Genomic DNA, 23,183 nt, shown 5'->3' with positions numbered 1-23,183 from the left:
TCTGTCTCTCTCTCTCTCTCTCTCTCTCTCTCTCTCTCTCTCTCTCTCTCTCTCTCTGTGGCCAAGGAAAGACAAGCACTTTATTGACTGAGCCATCTTCCCAGCTTTATGAGCACTGTCTTCATACTGTTTTTTGAGGTTGGACCATATATGATCTCACAGTAAACCAATGAAAAGGCTTTATGTCCCTTTCTTTGTAAAGCATATCCAGCCAGCTCTTCATATTTGCCTAGCCTTTCAGAGTCTTAGACAACTCTATATTTTTTGAAGAAAAAAATGAAGCCTGTTGTGCACATTTCCTGTTTCTCAGGACCTATACTAATGGAAAATGTCATGTAGAAATAAACTATAGCACACTGAGGATGCTGTATCAGGTCATGGTTATCTGCATTAAACAGAAAGTATATTGGTCCTCAATCTAGGTTTGTAAGGAAAGGAAATGTCTGTGACCATAGAGAATTGCTATGGCAAGAATGGTAAGTATGTTCCTTCCCACCCCTTATTATAGTGCTTCATAGCACAATAATAGACAGGGGTCTTGAACACCTTCAGTTCCTATTGGTATCTTGAGACAGTGAGTTTACCCCCTGAAAGGTCCTGAAATGGTAGAGCAGGTAAAGAGAAGACCTGTGAGATATGACAGGTCTATTTCAAAAAACCCATGACACCAAGTGATCATTATAAAAGGACTTATGCAGCATCAAGATGCCATAGCTTTCATAATGGGAAATTGCGATTTATGACCAAGGAGCCACACATCAGCAGATCAGTCATCCAACTCTTGGGGAATTTTAGGACTCTGCTGCAGAGAAATATCTCTAAATCCCAGCTATCTCCAGTCTTTAATGTGATTCCTCCAGTAAACTGTCCTGTGGATGTTATTGGCAAACTCTAGCATATTTGAGTTGGAACCACAGCTGGACCACTGTATCTTTCTATGGACTTGGCCACTCAATTTGGCCAGCTTGGTTAGTTCTCTAACTTGTGAGGTAAGAAAATGGTACTCTCATGTTGTGAAGACCACTTGCTTAGGAAGAAACTTATTTAAGAGCACAGCCTAGTATCAAGCACAAAGCAATCACTCAGTTCATTCTAGTTTTTGTCTTCTTGAATATTTAACCAGTGATTCAGTCAGGAAATAGTGGGTACCAAAGTGATGAGATGTTTACTACACAGTGTCTTAAGCACTGACCTTGGGGAAGAATCATTAATCATTTTGTTTTTATACAAATATGCAGCAGCCTTTTCCCACTGTCTAGAAACACTTAGCTTTTGGTAATATTTTAAGAGAAGAAATCACCTACTTTAATTCCTATATCAACTTCCCAACTATATTTCACTTTGAAAATTTCCAAAAACAAAGCATGAGATATTTGAACTGTAAGATCTACCTCCTAGGCCTAACTTCGTTTTTAAATTCTCTGCCTTTTGCAAAACTTATTCAGAATTGTGAGCCCAAACTCCTTTGTATATAAACCCAGCAGGCTGATAATCTTGGGTTGGAATCTGGGCATCCTTAGGAGGGTGTCATTGTAAGTACCTATAAACTAGAGAGTTTTAGGAAGTTACTTTGGCTCTGTTATACCTCAGAACCATCCTGAGTAACTATTTGTCAAGGCAGTACCATTCAGCAATACTAAATCCGTGTGCCTCAGCATGTGTCATCTTTTGATGTCTGTTGATTCCTAGGATTGTATTACTATTAATTATTATTATTATTATTCCATTCATTTACATATCAAATGATATCTCACATCCTGGTTACACCTCCACAACCCTCCCATCCCAATCTGCCCTCCCTCCTCCCCTTTGCCTGTATGAGAGTGCTCCCCCAGCTACCCACACTCTCCTGCCTCACCTCTCTAGGTTGTCTTTTAATGGAGATGTTCTCCTTCAAATATCCAGCTAAATTTCCATTTCCCCCATTTATGTTTGTATTTGTCTTTTCTAATTTGTTTTCACAAAGCACCGAAGAGAGTCCTAAGAAATTTGAAGAAATTTGCCTTTCATTGCTTCTCCCTTCTCGTTGGAGATATTTGGGGCAGGATCTCAATACCATAGCCTGGACTAGCCCAGAACTCACTGTATAGCCCAGAATGGTCTCAAACATAGCAGCAATCTCCTTACCTTAGTTTTCTCCACCTGTGTGCTGTAGTTTCTGGTGTTAGTACCACACCTAACTGTAAGTGGAGCTTGCTATAAATCATTTCTCTGCTCATGTCTCACTGACACCTGGAGAAGCTGGAGATGAGATGACCAGAACAAAACTCTTGCCACTAACTATTCTGGTGAATTTAAAGGCACCTTTTATATCCTTGCCACAGAGACAGTATGTCTTCAACTACTCTGTCTAAGCATCACCTCCCGGGTCCAAGAAGATGCTATTCACCCAGAATTCAGCTGTTACTGAGAAAAACAAACAAACAAACAAACAGGTTTTGACCAGCCCACTAAAATTCAACTCACTTTAGTTCATAAGCTGATGGGTGACGATCTTTAACAAACAGCAACAAAGGAGGGGGTGAAAGCACTGGGGTGAGTGAGATCAGGGAGAGGAAAGGCAGGCTGAGAGGACATTAAGTAGCAAGTTCAAGTTCACAGGGACTTTATTTGTTCAACATTCCAAAGGATCCAAGGAGAAGTTATGTTGTCCCAAAATGGAGGAGATGTTAGCCAGAAGATGTCTGTTTAAAAACAATTGAAAAGTACAATATGTTGTGTTCATTTCAGTCTCTAAATTGGTCCAGAGACAGCAAATAGAGACCTGGATCTCTGGGGAGAAAGGAAGAACTTCACCAGGAATCCTCCTAACCTCCAGAATAAGAAAATTTGGGGCATTCAAGGGGTGACTCACCTCCGAGACGAGAACAAGGTCTGGGCTGGAAAGAAGTAGAAAGTAATGTGCAAGAGAGTAGCACACTACATGATACATTCCATGGCAGAGAGTCAGAAAGACAAACCAGTTGATAATTTGACAGAGAACTGAAACAGCTTGACACATGGGTGTCTCCTGACACTTTTCCTCTTCTACCGCCAACATCCCCAATTTCAAAATTTTGAGGGAATACTATAATTGAAGAGTCCTGTAATAATTGACATCAAAAGAAAGTAAGCTTACATGTACTTCCCTCCTTCACTCATTTATTCAGCATTGGTATGGCAGCAGCAGCAACCAAATGATATTGTCAGGTGTTTCTTTGCCTGTCTTCAAGACTAGAGCCTACTGCATCATTGTGTGAAGTACTAAACACTCTTGGAAAAGGAGCCATGTGAGCCCTTTGTTTGATCTTTAAGGTCAGTGTCTGTTCACTTTGAACTTTCCCCATAATCCTTGAGAGTTTCAGGCTTTTATATTTAGAACACTTACTACATGAACCATAAACATGAATGTCCAGCAGGGGTCATATGTGAGCAAGGTCCATTCTCCTCAGGACTGGCAAGTGAAGGCCTCTTTAGGACCTAGGAATCTGCAATGCTGTTGATATCCAATAAGTTAACTCTAATTCAAAACATTATTGGGCCAAGGGTCTTCCTTCAGGTCATTGTGAATAAACTAATTCCCCCTACTTCCAGGTTTTGTACAGCCAGCAAGAAACATGCTTAGCAGTATTGCTACACACTTGTTTTGCCCACTTAACTTTTATCTGTGTCTGTTATATTTCCTAAAACCTTATCTAGTCCACTCACAAAGTAGAGCCTTCTGTGACCTCAGTTCTGCCTGTGGGCTTTTATGGAATACATATGCCCCTACCTGGCCACCCATCAAATATCTAAATAAGAACACAAAAAGCCACTTCCTTCTCTCTTGTATACAACACTCAATCACTCCTCCACATCCCAGCCTGTGAGCCACAGTTCCTTCTTCTATGAGATGCAGCTGGTTCTAGAACATGCCAAGGACTCTTGTACCTAGTATAAGGAAAGCTGTGTAGAATCCAAATAATGACTGCATTTGCTCATGACTCCTTGGTTAGCTTTGGGCAAATTCCTTGTGATGACTTTCCATTTTTAATAGACTCACAGGATTTCTGGAAGAATGACATGAATGGGAAATTCCTGGTACACAGAGAACATTAGATAAATGATATCTAAGACTCCTGCTACAGCTATGCAGAGTAAGAGATGAGAATGTCACATGCCATCAGGTACTTGGCAGATTAGCAGTGAGGCAGGTAGCTCTGCACATCCACATCTGTGCTCTGAATGCTAAGTAGTCAGTTCAGCCCTGTCCATCATGCCAGAGGTTTTAAATGATTTTACAGTTTCTCTCCTGACCTTTAGAAGAAGCTGTTTTCACCCAATAACCCGTTTCCCTTTGATTCTCGGTTTATGTCTTGTCCCTGATCCAAGTTTTCATGGTGGTTGGAATAGGAATGGTCCCCATAGGCTTATGTATTTAAATGTGTGGTCATTAGGAAGTAGTACTACTTGACAGGGACTACAAGGTGTGACATTGTTGGATGAAGTATGGCATTGGGAGTGGGATTTGGGGTTTCAAATGCTCAAACCAGGCCAAATTGTGGCTCTCTCTTCCCATTGCTGGTGGATGAAGTTGTACAACTCTCAGCTACCTCTGTCTGTGTGCTGCCATGCTTCCCACCATGTTAATAAAGGACTAAACCTCTGAATGTAAACAAGCCCCAATTAAATCCTTTCTTTTATAAGTTGCCATGGTCATGGAGTCTCTTGACAATAATAAAATACTGACTAAAACAACTGCAGATGCTATGCAAAACATACATCAACAGGCTCAGAGTACTTAACTTACCACACTGCAAAATGTCAACTTCATTAGGTCTTATGAAGCACCGTAGTGAGCAGCCTAGCAAGTCAGAGGCCCCCCTCCCCCCCCTCTCTCTCTCCCTCCCTCCCTCCTTCCCTCCCTCCCTCCCTCCCTCCCTCCCTCCCTCCCTCCCTCCCTCATGGGAACCTCTAATTAAAATTAATTACTAAGGAGTTTTGCCAGCTGCATCTTGTAAAGACATCAAGATGTCTGCAACTCTTCCCTCATGAGCTAATGCCACACAGTTCCTGAAGTCACTGTTCACCATTGCTTCCCCAGGGCCTTGGACTCAGAGAGTGGGCATTTCACTCTAGGCTTCTACAGTACTATTCACCCTAAGCCCCAGTTCTTTTATCTTGAACTATTTTCCCATATGAATGATCCCATTTCCTAGAAAATCTGGCCTCAGAGTCTCATTTTTCCCTATCATTTTGCTAAGTAAATCACAAGGCTGCCAAATGCTGAACAGAAAAAAAAGTGGAAGAAACAAAATGCAAAAGCCAGATACCCCCAGCTGAGCTGGGCCTCAAGGTTCTCAGATGTGGAGTCATGACCACCTCTGTGGGCCTGGAGCACAAGTACTGGCCCCTCTTCCAGATGGCTTGCTTAGTCCTTCTTCAGCCTGAGGTAGAGTAGCCAGACCACTTCTCTATTGTGAGTTAAGGATACTGATGCTGCTCTAGTGCATTAACACTGCTTAGTAATATGGTGAACAGCAGGGTTGGAATTCTCTTCATTCAGAGGCTAAGATGTCAGATGCAGGCAGATTCAGTACCTGGTGAGGGCTGCTTTTGAGTCATGGTTGGCACTTTCTACTGTCCTCCCTTGAAAAAAAAGATGAAGTAGCTCTTCATATCTTGTTTACATCCTGACCACCTCCAAGAGACCTCAGTAATCACTTTAGTGGTGAGAGTTTCAACTTCTAAATTTAAAGGCAAAAACATTCAGACTGTAACAGTACACCTCTAACAGAGAAGCAATGTTCCTCGTTGTTATACTGAGAAAAAGTGAGATGATACAGGTGCCATAGAGTTGAATGACGTGGGTAGCACCCTGTTCTCTACATCTGAATGAGAGTCATGAGTCCTCATCAACTCCTTTATTAGCAACATATCACCCACATGCTCTCTAGCAATTACATACCAGCAGTAACTCTCAAACCTGCATTTTATTCTAACTAAATGACACACTTTGTTTTGTGATGCTGGCTACTAATCACAGGCACTGTGTTGTACAACAGATTCCTAGAATATATTCATCCTGCATAGGAGAAAGTTTAGTCACTGAGAAATGTCTCTTGTCGTCTCCTAACCACAGCCAAAAAGCTCTAAGAAGATGTATGGTTCATCTTCCCATCTTTGATCAGTAACATTGCATTACCACAGACTCTGTGGTAGCATGATTATATCACACCATGGGAATCAGTAACACCACAAATGAGACTGTCTGAAGTATGAAATCCCTCTGCCCCTCATGCACCTGACAGGACTATCTACAGTTTCTTGTTTATTCTTGACTTTTGATTTTCCGTGTAGGCAATTATCTGCTTCCATTTGTATCTATGTCTTCTTCTGATATATGCACTATTTAATTAAATGTAAAATATGGGTATCTTTCTACATTCATTTAGTACATGAAGAGCTATTTTTATTCCTAATACTACATTGTTTTTCCATTTGACAGACCATAATGTATTTATTTCTCACTAAATGGTATACTTATTCCTGTTTTTCCCATTCCAATTATAATCTATAATATATAAATTTCTTTATTAATAATGTTTGTTTTGTGTGTACCAACATACAAAGGATCCTAAGAGAGGCACTGCTGTATCATGTTGTGAGTATTTTAATTTTATAATACTTCATAATTAAATGAGTATGTTGTGGGTAAGCGCTCACACCTTAAATTTGACACATTCTTGTTTGCTGTCTGTATTAGGTACATTGTCTCTATATTGTAGTAGAATCAGTACTTTTGCAGAAAAACTATTAATAGGGAGCCAGCCTCAGCTTCTTTAGCTCAGAAAGATGGTCTCTCACAGGCTTCTGAAGTCATGGACTATAGACCAGAGGCCTGGTGAAGCAGAGCCAGTACAGGCCATGAGTAACCATGTGTGGCTCAGCATTTCACTTGACCTGGAATAACAGTAACAAGAGGGGTGATCTTCCCTGAATATATTGCTGTCTTACCCTACTGACCCATGCAAAGTCAGGGGATCTCTATGATGCCAACCTTATTGTCTGAAGAACAGAAGCTGTGACCTGTCACCCAGACACCTGTGCAGTGAAGAAGAAAGGATATGATCCAGAGCTTTCTTCCTGGAGAAAATAGTCAGCATTCATTCCATGTGTGATTTTCACAGGTCACAGAGATTTATGATGGCATGAGACATTTCATTTCTTTGGGATCTTTCAAGTTCACAGCACCAATCATTAGACTTGATGCATCCTTTCATGTGCATTAGCTCATTTAATCCCCATTTTACAGAGGAGTTCATGGAGACTCAGTGAGGTTAATTGGTATCATGAGTTAGCAGAGTCAGTAAATGACAGAGTCCAGGGCTTAAGCTTTCCTTATAAGCTCTTAGCCTGTCAGTGCATAGTCATGGTTGGTAGAGCAGTTATATAGCTCTGGGAATTGGTCCAGCCCCATTCCCCAGTAAACTAGGTTAGCTAGTACTTGCCATATAGCTACATATGAGGATCACCTGGAGAGTCTTAAATCGTAACCTCTAATTTGTAAACCCCTTTGTAGTTTCTAATACATAGCAGGTGACTCCTGTTTACTAAACACAACTGGACACACTTTATTACAGAACTCACTATAAAGACAACACCATTCTTTCCATCTGACACATTTCTTTATTTCCCTTGAAGTGGCGTGAATAAAAAACACCCCCATAGGGTCAGATATTTGAATACTTGGTCCCCTGATAGTGGTGCAATTTGAGCTGCCTTTGGAGGTGTGGCATTGCTAGAGGAAGTATGTCACTAAGGGACTAGATTTGATATTTAAAAAAATAAAAGTTAAGCCATCCCTAGTGCTTTTCCTCTGCTTTGTGCTTGTGGTTCAAGATGTGACATTGTAGCATACAGTTTCTGCCACCATGCTTAGCTTGCTGCCGTGTTTCCCAACCATGACAGATTCTTACCACTCTGGAACCCCAACCCAAAATCTTTCTTTCTATAAGTTGCCTTGGCCAATGATGTTCTATCACAGTGATAAAAGTATTTAATACAGCCCTTTTTTTTTGATTATCACTGGGTTCTTGGGCCTCGTAGCCACTTGACTTTTGTGGACACACATTCTGCAGAGATAAAGTGATAAATAAGAGTACAGAGTATCTATCACATTGCTAGGGCTCTGGGGACACTTCAGTAGAAAGCCTGGTCACAGACTGTTAAGACTGTCAAGAAAAATACGTAGTTACAAGTGATTCTAATGTGTAAGTGGGGAAAGCCTACAGGAGGAGACCAGCAGAATGCAGTTCTAGCCCTGTTGTTGTTCCAAGCCAATTCTCCTGTATTTGTTGTGGCTCAAAGAACCTAGCTTAAAATGCCAGTGACTTAACAAAGAAAGAGTGGAAGACCAGTCTCCCTTTGTATGCTGTTCCCTGTCATCCACCATTATAGTTTAAAGAGTCATCCTTGAGCCCCTGAGCCATCTCTTCATGGCTGCATCAAACCACAATAGGTCAGATGCATATGAATCAAAATGGTGTGGCAGATCCTGAATTGGTTAGTGGGGGCCCTGAGGGACTATTTCAAGTGAAAGGAATTTCAGCAAAGACAATTATCCAAGACCTTCCTTTTAACAAAGATCTTGCTCATGCAGATCTATGACATTACTTAGCCTGGTAGAATGGTTGGTTTTGGTTATCAATGTGAATGGATTAAGAAACACTTGGATATTAGTTGGGCATGCCTTTGAATGTGGCTCTTGGGGCATTTCTGGATAAAATTAGCTGAGAAAGGAATGAGAATAGGGCAGCATCATCCAGTGAACTGGAGTTACAATCTGAATAAGAAGTGAGGAAGGTGAATGCCAGCTCTGCATTAGCATTGTCATTTTTCTGCTTCCTCATCTTCTGTGATATGAGCAAGTAGCCTCAGGCCCCTATTGCCACAGAGCCAAAAACCTTCCCCACCATAAGGAACCAACCATACCAACCTCAAACTGAGCTGGTCATAGGAAAAGGGAAATAACTACTGTACAGAGGGAGTTTACATGGTTTCTCTTGCTGGCAAGAACTAGGTCAATACTTCTTGAGAGGTCCATTGGGTATACTCACATGCTGAAAGAAGACAGTTGCTCTAACATTCAGCAAGTCATCTCTGAAACACTGTCCTGATTCCAGTCTTTCTGGTCTCCAGCCAGTGACTGATATCTCTTCCACAAGATCAGGCCTGCCATTATCATTACACAAGACAGATAGTCCTCAGGAAGCCCTACCTTTTAACTGCCTGGTTTCCTGCAGATGGCCTATGTTCTCTTCCTACAGGAGAAGCAACTTTAAGTTCACTGAGAACACTGATAGAACTAGACTTTCCCTGTTTACTTATAGGCATGTTTGTATAAACACACACACATACACACTCAGGAGGGGGAGGAGGGAGGGAGGGAGGGAGGGAGGGAGGGAGGGAGGGAGGGAGGGAGGGGCGGCAGCAATATGGCATGTTTGAAAAACCATACAGTATGATTTATTTTGTAACTGAGAAGATGTTTGTGAGCCTTAGTCTTCATCTGTAAAATGAGGAAATTTCATCTCCCTTGTAAATTTGTCCCAAGAATCAGAGGTCACTTATGGACAGCAGTTGCCCAGTAATCATCTATCTTTTATAGTACAGCAAAAATCAATATTTAAGCCATACCAAAGCACTGTTTTCAAGGGTTCTTCTCCTTCTCCTCTCCAATAGACACCACACTGTTCTCTTTGCCATTTTGAGTGTAAGCTTCACTACATATTCAGTAGGTGCAGAAGACAGCAGTCCTTCCTTCTGACCAAACAGTTTACCACTAGAGGAAATGGTCACAAGAGAAGACATTGATTTTTAGTTTATTTATTCATTTATTTATCTCATGTTGGTCTCTAATGCTCCTGACATGACAGTTGTGAGTAAAACCCTACTGGTCTCACACATTCCAGCCAACTACACTGAAAGGTCCAGTCAAATTTAAGGCCACAAGCCTCTGTGCAGAACACCCTAAGGCAATGACCGGGCTCTTCACTACAGGACCCCAGCAACAAGTATAGGATGGGTAAATTAATGCAGCAGCAAATGCCAGACAAAGGCCACAGTCAAGCTTTTTGGCACCACCTTCTGCCAAGCTGCTAAAGTCTGAGTGTTGTCAATGTTTGACTTGGGGCACAGCATATATGTCAAAACCAAGTATGCAATTGAAATGGTTCCATTTTTATGCTACCAATAGCATTAATACAACCAGTGTTCACTTTAAAGGCTTGTCCCCACTTTGTATACATGTGCATTAATTTCTATTAATTCCAGTAGGAACATGCACATTCAGCAAGTGATAATTAGACAGCTTAATAAGGAAATGTATAGTTTTCAGATCATAGTTATCAAACCATTTTACACCATTTATGATTGGAAGCCTGTTATGATCAATTAGTGTGTCTCTTGGTATCATGAGCTTATTTTTTACATTATTTGCTGGATTTTTTCTTAGTTTGAAATGTCATCATTATAAAATTAAGTTACATCACATAAAGCCTGTGAAACTGGAAGAACAATCTAGAATTTCTCCATTTAGTCCTAGGTTCTTGACTCAACTTCCTCTACAAGGAGCCTACTGCCACTTCGACTGCCCAGTCTACCAACACATATTGCTGTTTAAAGCTGTTGATTCTAAACGTAGACTCCATAGTTCATAAATCCACATAGACCTCTCTAGACCTTTGAGAATATTACTTATGGTCTTTTCTCACCATCCAGAGTGTTCACAGCCTCTCTTTATATTTGGGGACATTGATTTTACCTTGTATAAATTAGTTTTTGCAATAACAGTTGATGAAATCCCTCATGTGCTCTGAACTGGAGGCTGTTTCTTTGTCACCAATTTTATATCACTGTGTTTTCCTGTTTTGTACCTGTTTATTTTCTTCTCTTCCCAAAGTAAATGAGACTTTTCTACTGAATAGTTATAGCATGCAAGTAATGGGTTTATTATGGCATTTTCATACATATCTGTCATTATACTTTATTTAGCGAACAATTTCTATAGTATGGTGGGACTGATTTGCATTCACCAGGAGAGGAGGTTGCAGGGTGCAATCTTTTCTTAAAGCTATCTGGTAACATTATCAGGCTGACATCATAGGGTACATCAGTTTTCTGATGTTGGTGAGGTGAGTAGTATTTTAATCATTTTTAACCTATGTAGAAATTTAATTTTTAAAAAAGCACAAGTTCCATGGCTTCAAATAGCATTGGTGTGGCTCAGGTTTGTGTGGAAGAGCAAGGAAGCATTGGCTGTGGGAGGCAACCTGAATCTTCTCTACCTGCTTTTCCACTCTGAGACATGGGCCTGTGTTAGCTCCTTAGCAAAATAAGGATGATATTTGTCTTGAAAAGATCTTAGATCACTGAAGAAAATAATATTTCCAAAAAGCCAGTATGTATAAAGGAGGTGAGCAATCCGTATAATTCATCTTGCAACTTATAAATACACATCTCTGTATCGCTCTACTCTTCCCATTATTTCAAACTCTCTCTCTGCCCAGAATCTTCTGTCATTGGTGATTATAATTTCTCTCAAAATATATACCAACAGAATAAGTAAAATGTATTATAGTCAATATGTATGTCTGACTGGGAGGAAGTCAGTTTCCTTCTGCGAATCTTAGAGATATATCTAAATATCAACTTATATTTTTAGCTGTCTGAAGAGTGGCCCTTCTGCTGAGTTAGTCATCAGGAATGGGATTGCTTTGGGAATCCAAATGTGTAGCAGTTCCCTTCACTACCTTTACTTTGTGTCCTCTCATTCTGAATTTGACTTTGTCTGCCCACGTAGACTGAGTTGTGTGTAGACAGCTGCCTGCAGTTCACCCAGCTAAGCCAAAATACCTGTTCTTATTATATTTGATTTTGAATTTTCTGGCCTTACTCCTATATTTAATAGTTTTAACTTTTTCCAAATACCAGAGTGTATTCAATATAAAACTGCTCTACACCCTGCCCATATGTTCAAGTCTATCCCTACAAAACTCACCATGAAAAGCTGATGTGAAGGAAGCAACACATTCTCGTTAATAGTTTCTAGTAAACACAAAGGCTTTGACATTTGTGCTAATGGCTCATTATGAGCACTGCCCTCCTGTTGATTGACACACCTGCTGACTGTTGTTGAGCCAGTAAAGGTTCTACTGAAGTCAGGGACACTAAGGCAAGGCTGTGTGGCTGGTAAGTAACTATCAAATAATAAATGAAGATATAATCAGAAAGGGCTGAAATGATGGCTCAGAGGTTAAGAGCACTTGCTGCTCTTGAATTGGACTTCATTTTCATTCCTAGCACCCAGACAGCAGCTCACAACCTTCTTTAATTCAAACTGGAGGGGATCAGGCACCTCCTTCTATTCTCTGTGGGTACCAAATGCACATGCACATTCATGGAGGCATACATTGAAACACATAATTAAAAAAAAAAACTTTTATTGGTTCTTTGTGAATTTTACATTATGCGCCCCAATCCCACTCTTCTTTTTATCTCCTCCCTGCCCTCCACCCTTGCAATCTACCTCCCCAAAAGAAAAACAAAAAAACAAAAACAAAAAACAAAAACAAATCTCATTGTGGTAGTTGTAGTGTCTCAGTAGTATGTCCTATGGTATACCCTTTTGGCCACACTTTTTGCTTGCAAATGTTCATTTCAATGAGTCATTCATCTGGTATGTGGCCTCTGGCTTCTGCTACACTATCAATACTGGAGCCACACTGAGACTCTTCTCGGATATCCTGTTGTTGCCCTCTGTCATGGAGATCCTGCAGCTTTGAATTTGTAGGACCAGACCCTTCACATGCTTTAGTAGTTCATCAGTGAGGTAAATAACTCAAAGCCCTGAATCTGGTCCTGGAAGGTATCTGAGCTGTCCAGCCTGCCAGCTTTCCCACACCCACTCCACCATGGTGAGCTTTCCAGCACTGCCCTGGCTAGCAGCACATCCAATGCTACAGCAGCAGAGAAGAGAGCCAGCCCTCTAACTCTCATGCGCTCAGAGAATGCTCACTTGTGCCTTCACTAGAAGGGCCAGATCTACTGTGTTGCCCAGGTGAGGTGCAGGGCCTACTGTACCGCTCTCATGACTTCAGGACCAGCTCTCCAGTTCACCACTGGTGGCTATGGTAAAGGGAGGGGAGATCATCTCTCCCTTGTCCATGCCACCACAAATCAGACAATTGGCAGGGCCAGTCCTCCCATAGTTGTACCTTCAGGGAGAGCTTACCTGGAACTCCCACAATCAGGGCCAGCTCTAGCAACTCCCACAATCAGGGCCAGCTCTACTGTGCTTCCTGGGAGAGATGAGGGACCCACTTTCCTGAGTATCACAGCTAGTGAGGGACAAGGACATCAATCCCACAATGCCCAGATGAGGGGTGGGACCAGTTTTGCATAGCCTTCAGACAGCAACATGGCCCTAGGCAGCAGCCCAACCCAGGGACATCTGCCTGTCCTTTGATGGTAACATACCCATACTACTGTAGGGCCATGGACTCAGAGATGGCCCTCTGTGGCAGTAAGAGTCCAAGACTCCACCCACTATGACCTTAGGTGGCTTTACTAGCTACTCACATCAGTCTGTTCTTCACTATTTCCCAGTCCCCAGTTCTATCTCTCTTCATTGTACACACATCCTTCTGCTTTTCTTCCTCTTCCATCTGTCTATCACTTACTTGATCATCGTGGCCTATGGGTATCTGGAGTTGTCTCAGGAGTATTATGTCTCACCTAGGCAGGGTGGCTTCAAGCCAGGGTCATCTCAGGTACATCTGCCTAGACCTATGCTTTGCTGGATTGGTGGTTAACTCAAGCTTGTTCTTCACTCAGGCCCCATGACACCAGACTGGTGATTGTCTACAGATTGGCTTGGGCTCTCTTCCCACCTGGGCCATGTGACACTGGACTAGGGTTATCTGAGGGCAGTCTTCCTGATGAAGCCTCAGGCAACGTGTTAGTGCTCACCTCAGGCTAGCTCATCACTTAGACCACATGGTACCAGGCAGAGGCTCATAATTTTTTTTAATGTAACTAAAACTAAAATAAGTAATCAGAGTAAAGTTGTAGAAAAGCTGTTTTATTTTTTGCCAAGCATGGCGTGGCCATGGTGAGGACAGAGTGACATGGTTCCTGCCTCTGAGACAGAGCACCCAGTGTGAGCTTCCACAAGTGTAGATGGCTGCTGTGGGCAAAAGGCTTTTCTGTATGTAATAATCTACATATTTTCACATTCCTTCAAGGTATGTCCTCCTTGTTAACGTTAATGCTCCATGATAATTAGAAAGAGCAGGAGTCCAGAAGTTGATGGTATGGCTGTGTCTCAACAAAATGGTAAACACTGGGACATTCAGGACAGCCCTTAAGGCTATAGGAAAGAGCTCTAAATACATGAGTTCAAAATAACTACATGTAAATGATATAATTTCTTAACTGTGGAAAATATAAGGATGCACTATGAGTTATGAGGGACTCCATGAATCTAAAGGAATGAAGGCAACTATACTATGAGCCAGCTTGTCAGAAAGATACAAAGACAAGCAGATTCCTGAGTTCAAGGTCAGCCTGGGACACAGCAAAGTTAGGACCAGATGTGGTAAAAAGGGTGATTTCAGGACAGGATCCCACCAAACTAGATTATTGTCTGTGTTTAACAAACACAGATTTCTGAATTATTTTGCAGTGTTAAGAAAGAAAAATGGTGCTTGCTGTCTCTTAAGAATCAAAGGGATCAGGAGATATTGATTCATAAGATAATCAAAAGGAAACCTGGAGTAAATTACTGGATTGATATGTAAAGTAAAAACTGGGCCTGTGTTCTGCAGGCGATGAGATATTTAAGGACAAAAAGGAAGAACTCCTTGGAGAACACACATGCACACACATGCACACACTCATGCACACAAGCAAGCAAAGAGGAAATGGACAGAGAGATGTCTTAGAATAACAAGCAGAACACGGGTCATCAGCTTAGATCCACAATTTGATTTTAAGTCATTCTTTTTGGCATTCTCGGACACTCTTTCTTTCAAAAGTCCTCTCCATGCCAAGGCTGGTCCTTCTCAATGATCCTGAAAAAAACAAATAGTGTGTATTATGCAAGGGCCATGTATTAGCTGTACTAATGGTGTCATGTTTTCAGGGAAAATACTGAAGAAAAACTAGTATTTGTGAGAAATATACTTCATAATATGTTCATATCAGGATCTCTTGTTATTATTACTCTGATAAAATATAAATAATAAAAATTTACTATTTTAGCCCTGTAGTGCAACTATCACCACCGCCTGTCTCCAGAAAGTACTAGGCATTTCCCCACTTACCTTAATATTCTTTCTTCTGTAGTGAGAATGTCTCAGAGATGTGATTTAGATTTAAATAGGTCAGTATCTGACAGAACCTGGTGTTTAACCCAAGATTCTTCATCTCCAAACTGAGCACCCTATAGGCTAAAGGCTCACTGCCTGACATTTGGGAGGGAAAACTCATCACTGCAGGTAGTTAGGCTGTCCCTGAGTAGCTAGTGTGTCTAGTTACATTTCACTGCTGTTCTTGTTCTTCTGTCCTATGCTGTTTCCCAGGAGTCATATTACTGCTTCTAGACAAGCTTCGGAAGATGAAATGGGAGCAGATGTGGAGGCTGACAGCAGAGAGGGAACTCATGGGCATGCTGTCAACCTCCTTGGCTGACCAGGTGAGTGACCAGTGACAAGGACTCTTACACCTGAGTACCCTCCAGTTAATACACACTTTGTTGTTAGGAAAGTAAACACTGAGGAAGGGTTTTGGTTACAGTTTAGTTTAGCTCCTTGCTTTTTCTGAAACAAGTTCTCAGTATATACACAGAGTGCTTTGAAGTAGAAATTAACTTGCCTCAGTTTCCCAGATTCTGAGATTTAAAGTATGTGCCACCACGCATGGATTAAGAGGTTCATTTTGGGTCACAGTTTAGTAGGCTTTAACCCATAGTTGGTTGACCAACTCTTGGTCTAATAACAAAACACTACAGAGCATATGGAGGGTCATATCTGCTCACCCCATGATAATAACACCAAAGTAAACACTGTAGCCCCCCAATTCCCCTTACATGTATTCTCCCAGTGACTTTAAAAGTTTCCATTAAATTCTGCCTATTAAAGTTTTAATTGGATGGGTCTCAATTCATTGGATCACTCATGTCACTGAAAATTGTATACTATGACATGTAGAAAGTCAGTAGAGGTAAACAAAGAACCTGATTCCTTCCTTTATTTACTTTTTCTATACGGATGTTTGCCTGCATGTATGTCTCTGAATCTTATGTGTGCCTGATGCCTATGGAAGCCAGAAGAGGAGATCTAAAACAGAAGTTTATGCTTGTAGGCCTCCACATGGATGCTGGGAATCAAACTCAGGTTCTCTAGAAGAACAGTCAATGCTCAGAAACACTAAGCCAGGTCTCCAGCAACAGGACCCAGGTTCTTTACCTCAGAAAGTTCATTGTTTATGCAATTAGACTCACAAATGGATGACAGTTTACTATGTTAAAAGCCCTCTGTACCATCTTTATCACCAGGGTAGAATATACCTGTTCCCTAAGGTCCCAAAATACCATGGTGCATTTCCCCAAATATTTCATATAGATCTGAAAAGCAGCATGTAATATATAAACCATTACTGTGGTTCTTATCCTGGTTACCCTGAGCTCAAAGGAAGGCATGGGGCCTATTTGACCTCAGAACTCAGGATCACTCTTTGCTGACCATGTTGAGGTGTGATATAAATGCTTTCTCTGGCCTTTACTTATCTTTCTTTCCTATCCATACTGAGTTCATGCCACATGATTCATTTATCAAATTTCCAAAAAGTTTTCAAATACAGAGGAAACAAGAAAGTCTTCAGGGTTATATTACCTTTTTTTTTTCACTATTATTATTCAGTATTTACCAAGAAACCAAAACTAATATCCCTTCCTAAACAATCAGATACAGCATAATAAATAGTGAAAAAAAATAACTCAAGTGCTATCTAAGACCTGAAGGGATAGTTGTCTGCTATCTTCATATTTCAAGTCAGGTAACAATGACCTGAGTGTATCCCCTAAAGCTAGGAACTGTATGTCTGTGTCTAATGAGGATAGTTTGTTCAGTCATCTTATGTCATGAATGCCTATAATTCACCTCCCTGTACCATCTGTCAAATAGTTGCCTAATAAGTGAGGCTTCATGTGAGGTTTGGGAAGGGAGCTCAAACAAGGTGGTGTGTGTGTGTGTGTGTGTCTGTGTGTGTGTGTGTGTGTGTATTTAAAGTGCGGGAGGAATCTTCCTGGACAAGTGGAGCTGTACTCTGAATACTGTGGCTTGTAGAAATCCAAGGAACATCCATCACTAGGCTAACCATAAGCCCCAAGAAAGAGCTGCTGAGAGTGAGGATATGTAATTTGTCTCAACCCTTTAGATGATATGAGCCACTTGTCATCCAATTGGTTCCTCTCCAGAAGGCTCAGAATAGCACAGGGCTCCAACCTAGGATGAGAGAAGGGGAGAAAGAGAGACTTCATTTATTTTATGATACTCATCATGGGAAAGTCATTGCCTATCTGCTCTGTGTGAACTCCCTGGATGATGACCACCTAGACTCATAAGCATCAAGTCAGCTAGGTTGGCCTCTTCCTGCCCAAATGTTACCCCTTAGTTTCTGTAGAAAACAGGTAGGAAAACTGTTTACAGTGGGAGCATTAATCCTGAACTCAGAGCAAAATACTCAAAAGATGTCTTCCTCTAAGCTGAACTTGCCATTAGCTTCACTATGTCTTTGGCTTTTATTCCACAGGATATTTTCAATGCTGTTATCAAACAAAACCCCTTTCTGGTGTATCAGCTTCCCTGCTTCTGGAATGTGCAGCTGTCAGACCATACCCGCTCTGAACAATGCTACAGAGATGTGTCTGATTTAAAGGTGGGTGAAGAGGTGCCATGGCGGGGTGTGGTTCACATCTTCCACATAGTCCTAGTTGAGCATAGGGAAGCTGGGTGTGGTAATTGGCAGGAAACAGTTGTTTGTGAGTCTGTGAGAAATGTGGTGGAAGATGTAAGGTCCCAGGGGAACAGAAAGAACATGACTTTTATCTCTATTGGCTATTTTCTTTCACCCTCTTCTTTGACTTTCTGGAAATCATAAAGCTGCTGGTGTAAAGAACCAGCTTGTGTGGATATTCCTCTTTCCATCTGATGCCAGTTGTTTTGATACATGTCAAATCCCCAAATCCATTTATTTAATTCAAGCAGAAATATTTGTGGAGAGGCCCATTCCATGCCAGGCATTACAGAAGAGATGTGTATAATTTCTTACTTTCAAGTCACACTGTAGAAGGGCAGAGAAACTTGGATGGAAATGGGTATTAATAAACACTGCAGGAACCATGCCAAGTGTAGGAGGGTCAGAGTGAAGAAAGCAAGCACATGTCTCACTCTTCTTCCTGTAGATGAGACAGTGGCAGAAAAGCTTTCATCGTGATCTTCTGAGTACTAACCATTTAAGAAGGCCTCACACTAAGAAAATTACAGGGCAGGGTATATGAGCTAGCTGTATATAATATGAAACAACATATTCTGATCGTGCCTGAAATGAGCAACTATGTATGTAGTCGATGAGTCTATATATTGGATGGGAGTTCACACATTTTCCCTGACAAAGTACAATGATTGGCCTCAGTTCAGAAGGATGTCCTCCCAGTCCCTTGTATGATGTTATCAAGTCCAACTGATATGTTCTTAGAACAGGGCACATTTGGAAAAGGAAATCCTAGTGCATAGAAGGAAACCATGTCTTGGTACTGTTAAGGACTCACCGCCCAACATAGTCAAAAGAAAAAAGTATCTCAAACCGTGCCTTCCTCCATCACTTTCTATCTTATTTTTTAAGGTAGAATACAAATTGAACATGTAGCTCACTGATTGCATGGACTGACTGACCAATGAATTCCCAGAGATCTCTACCTACCTATGTTTTTGTTTGTTTCACATACATATACATTCACACATATATAAAACACACACACACACACACACACACACACACAAAATAACCAAGTAACTTAAATTCATTAAGGATAGGACCTCAATAATATCTACTTGCCTCTAATCTTAAATCTAAATGAAGAATTCTAGGCAATTTTAGTAATGAAATTATTTTCTAGGCTCAAGAGTAAATTAGATGTAGCATATGTTCTTTACAAGAGATAGACCGAACTAATGAAAACATGAAAGATTGACAGTAACATTAAGCAAAAATAGTATCAGAAAGTACCCAATGAAAGCTATAATAGCTGTACTGATATTAGACAAAACATTAGTGGGAGAGAGATGAGCACAAATAAAAATCAAACTTACCAGTCAGGTATAAGAATCTCAGGTCTACATATACCTTGTGCCACGTCATGTATATTTCAAAGTATATAAAAGTATAAAGAATATAAATATGTCTACAATTGCACATATATTTTAATTTTTATTTATATCTATGTATAGCCAAGCATTATAACTTCAGAAAAAAGGATAAACCTCTTAACATAGTGGAATGTTTTACCATCCTTTTCATATATGAAAAGATGTCAAGAGATAATAAAAATATTGAATGCTTGAATAACAGCTAACATACTTGATTTGTAGAGTAAATAAAGAAGCTGTGTGGGCAGTTAGAGTGCTGTATATTCAGCACTAGCCATAAGATAACCATGTATCAGACCACAGAACAACTTTTAGAGCATTTTAAAGAATCATATTATACCATAATGCAGCAAGCACAATAATCTCAATTTGAAGCCTGTTGCATCAAGATGAAAGTCGTCTAATTGATTCAAATTGAGAATCCACTTTGACGGTTTTTGTGGTTCTAAATGGTAATTGTAATTGAAACTGAAAACTACTTACAGAGTAAATGAAATTGAAAGCAATTCATGTCCAAAAATATGAGAGTAAATAAGCATACAGAGGAATACATAAGCGTCAGTGTTTGTTTGTATTAAAATAAAGATAGGCTTCAAATTAATATGCCAAGCTTACATCCTGGGATATGATACACAGTGACTATGAGGATAAATTTAAAGAAACTAAAAGGACATAAAGAACAGCAGAAATTGTTTAGCAAATTGTGCAATAAAGTCAGAAGATATTAGTTTTGAAAACACCAAAGAGATCTACAAAGTCAAGACAGTACTCCTCAGATAAAAACAAGGGAACTCACTAAGCAATGGATAGCACGCATGAACTCAGATTCATTAGCAAGTAACTTTTCTTAGATCTATGTATACAACAAAGACTAATATATAGATACATGTGGTATGTCCGTGTGTGTGTGTGTGTGTGTGTGTGTGTGTGTGTGTGTGTGTATACAATTTGTGCCCTTATGTCTTTAGGCACATGTGAATATGTGAATGCATATGCATGTAGAGAACATAAGTTTTCATTTAGTATCTTCTTTGATTGTTCTTTATCTTACATATTGAGATTGCATCTCTCACTTTAACCAATAGCTTAGGAAGTCAAATTCTCCAGCTCCACAGTATGACATCAAATTCCTTACCCTATTCTAATTATATCTCCTTATCTGGGCAAATGGAAAAACAATCATTATTTTGCGTAAGTGTTTAAAGTTGAAGAAGATGGCCCACAGTGCAATTATGACAGAACTTGGAGCTATATAGAAGGTCCACTGGTCTTACTATTTAGAAATACTTATTAAAATATCACTGTTGAAATATTTTTCAGCCTACTGAGGAAAGAAATATGTCAACACATTTCTTCTCATCCACTTGTCAGAACTCTCATTTCACAGATAGAAAAAGAAGCATCCAAAGAGAGGAAGTGAGTCACCTAAGGGTAGAAAAACAGGTTGGTGGCATAGCTAGAACAAATGTCTGAATTTGGTGGCATGTGCCCTAGCACATGTTTAAATGCCATACTAAGCAGACAGGACTTTGATGATATAAGCAAATGTTCTTTGGCTCTCAACTCTCATCTGTTCTTCACTCTTTGGTAATTTCTGGCACCTAACTCCTTGGGTTCTGTGGACATAAGCTCTCTGCCATGGCTTTGGTATACACAGCTGGTAGAACTTGGAAGCAGTTAGTCCTAGAAATGTCAGCAACATTCTTAGAGATACAGTGGTGCAGCTGACAAATATAACCTACTTTAACATTTTTAGCAGGATATATGTAAACAGAGCTGTTGATGACAGTTCCTTTAAAGTGGAGGGATCCTGGGGATGGGCAGAGTTCTAGGAGCTTTGAGTGGCCTGTTGTCTCTATAATCTTATAGTCAGGAACCTGGTTGATATTATTTATTCCTACCATTTGCCATCTATGCTCTGTCTCAGCACAGAGAGGTCTGTGTGATAGCAGACTGCCCTGTGGAACAGGTACCTTAGAAGCCAGTGTGGTACAAACTGCCCATATAAAGCTGTGCTACTTGAGGAAAAACAGGGTACAATATTTGGTGGCTGGACATTGACATACTAACCTACACTAGGGAAGGTTTGGTTCTCCACCTTGGAGGGCTTCACAAAGCAAGCAGATTGAGCAAAGGGGAGGATTCAAAGATCTACCTTCTGGAAATTACTGTAACTCAAGTGGATTCTAGGTTTACATTCAATTAAAAAGAATAGGAGCGTAGTCTAGGCCAGGAAACCCTGTTTGATGTCTAACCTTAGCTAGCAATGGAAGCATCTAGAGCTCCAAAGTACTTCAAAAATAGGCATGCAAATCAAACATCTTCTAATCATGAATCACATGGAAATTCACTTTTTAAAAAATGCTTCTTTGACTTATATAAGTTTACCAGTTATTAAACATAAAACAAATTTTCATGTTAATTAAATGGATATGATTATTTATTTTTACACATGGAATTGAATTTTGACTGAATATTTGATAATGCAGGACACAGGACGTTTTGATGTTTTTCATAACAGTTGAATATTTTGGTTGTCTGATTCTCAATGCTGAGAACACCACTCCACAGAAATACATAGTATCTAATTGCAGAGATATATTTAAAGCCATACCAGGCAGTAGTGGAAGTTCTGTCCCCATAGCTAGCCAGAATTCAACACTTCTCTGTGAAGGTTCAGTCATCAACTCAATCACCATTTTTCTTATATTCTTAAATTCTTTGAAAAATTTATATATACATATTGTATTTATACTTTTACTTTATTGTGTGCTTGGATCATTTAAAGATAATGTAGAATAAAAAAGAACAAGTTATTTCACCCTCAAAAAGATTAGCATTAACTGAATGTGGTGGCTTATGCCTTTAATTCCTGCATTCAAGATGCTGAGGCAAGTGGATCTCTGTGAATTCTAAGACAGCCAGAGCTACACACAGAGAAACCCTGTCTCAAAGAACCAAAATCCAAACCAAATCAAAAAAAAAAAATTAGGATTAATATTTTTGGCACAGCGACTGGTATGTTTTCTAAAAAGTGGTATGATGAGGCAGGAAGGAGTGTCTTAGTGGGCCCATGCGGAGGCATCCCCCTCCCCCCAAGGTACTAACCATATGACAAGTCTAGTATAAAATGAAGTGTATTTGGGGTCATGAGTGGGAAGGCGAGAAGGGAGTAGAGGCAGAGGGAAAAAGGGGAAACATGAGAAGTGAGCTTGAGAGGGAGCAGAGTCAGAGAAAGAGGGGAGACAGAGAAGAACAGAGAGGGAAAGAGAAAGAAAATAAGAAGCCAGTCCAGAGAACAAGTAGATAGGGGTGAGGGAAGAAAGGTGGGGGAGTGATCAGAGAGAGTGAAGAGTGAGAGAGATTAAACAGTCCTTTTATAGCAAATAGACTCCTACCTGGCTGTTGGTAGGTAACTGTTGGGTGGAGCTTAGAAACAATACAGCTACATCATTGAAAAGCTTCATTTTCAAGGATTGGTTCTGCACTAGATGATATTGAGATCATACTTTGAAAATGTATTTTCCAAAAGCACTTGGTTTTAATGGTTATCATTGGAGATTCCTGCTTAAAATGCAGAGATTTAAATGTGAAGAAAGTACACACTGCTGTGCTTATTGCTTATTATATTTTTCTCAGATTTACACAGAGGGGGTGGGAGGAATGGAAGGAGAAAGAGAGAGAGAGGGAGAGAGAGAGAGAGAGAGAGAGAGAGAGAGAGAGAGAGAGAGAGAG

The 23,183-nt window shown here is 40.3% G+C and overlaps 1 protein-coding gene across 4 annotated transcripts in view; it reads left to right on the top strand.

Annotated features, from left to right (window-relative positions):
- The window catches only part of Large1 (LARGE xylosyl- and glucuronyltransferase 1), a 228,531-nt gene that overhangs the window by 144,825 nt on the left and 60,523 nt on the right, over nucleotides 1-23,183 (top strand). For all 4 annotated transcript variants that reach the window (XM_028788201.1, XM_028788202.1, XM_028788203.1 and 1 more), the window contains exons 6-7: nucleotides 15,603-15,715; nucleotides 17,833-17,958. In XM_028788201.1, the coding sequence (XP_028644034.1) occupies nucleotides 15,603-15,715; nucleotides 17,833-17,958 (239 nt within the window). The remainder of the gene's footprint in view (nucleotides 1-15,602; nucleotides 15,716-17,832; nucleotides 17,959-23,183) is intronic.

Source organism: Grammomys surdaster, unplaced genomic scaffold, assembly GCF_004785775.1.
Source record: "Grammomys surdaster isolate TR1022 unplaced genomic scaffold, NIH_TR_1.0 125707, whole genome shotgun sequence".
In the NCBI taxonomy this organism is placed as follows: domain Eukaryota; kingdom Metazoa; phylum Chordata; class Mammalia; order Rodentia; family Muridae; genus Grammomys; species Grammomys surdaster.
Note: the sequence above shows the minus strand (reverse complement) of the source record. Positions and strands in the feature narration are given on the sequence as shown.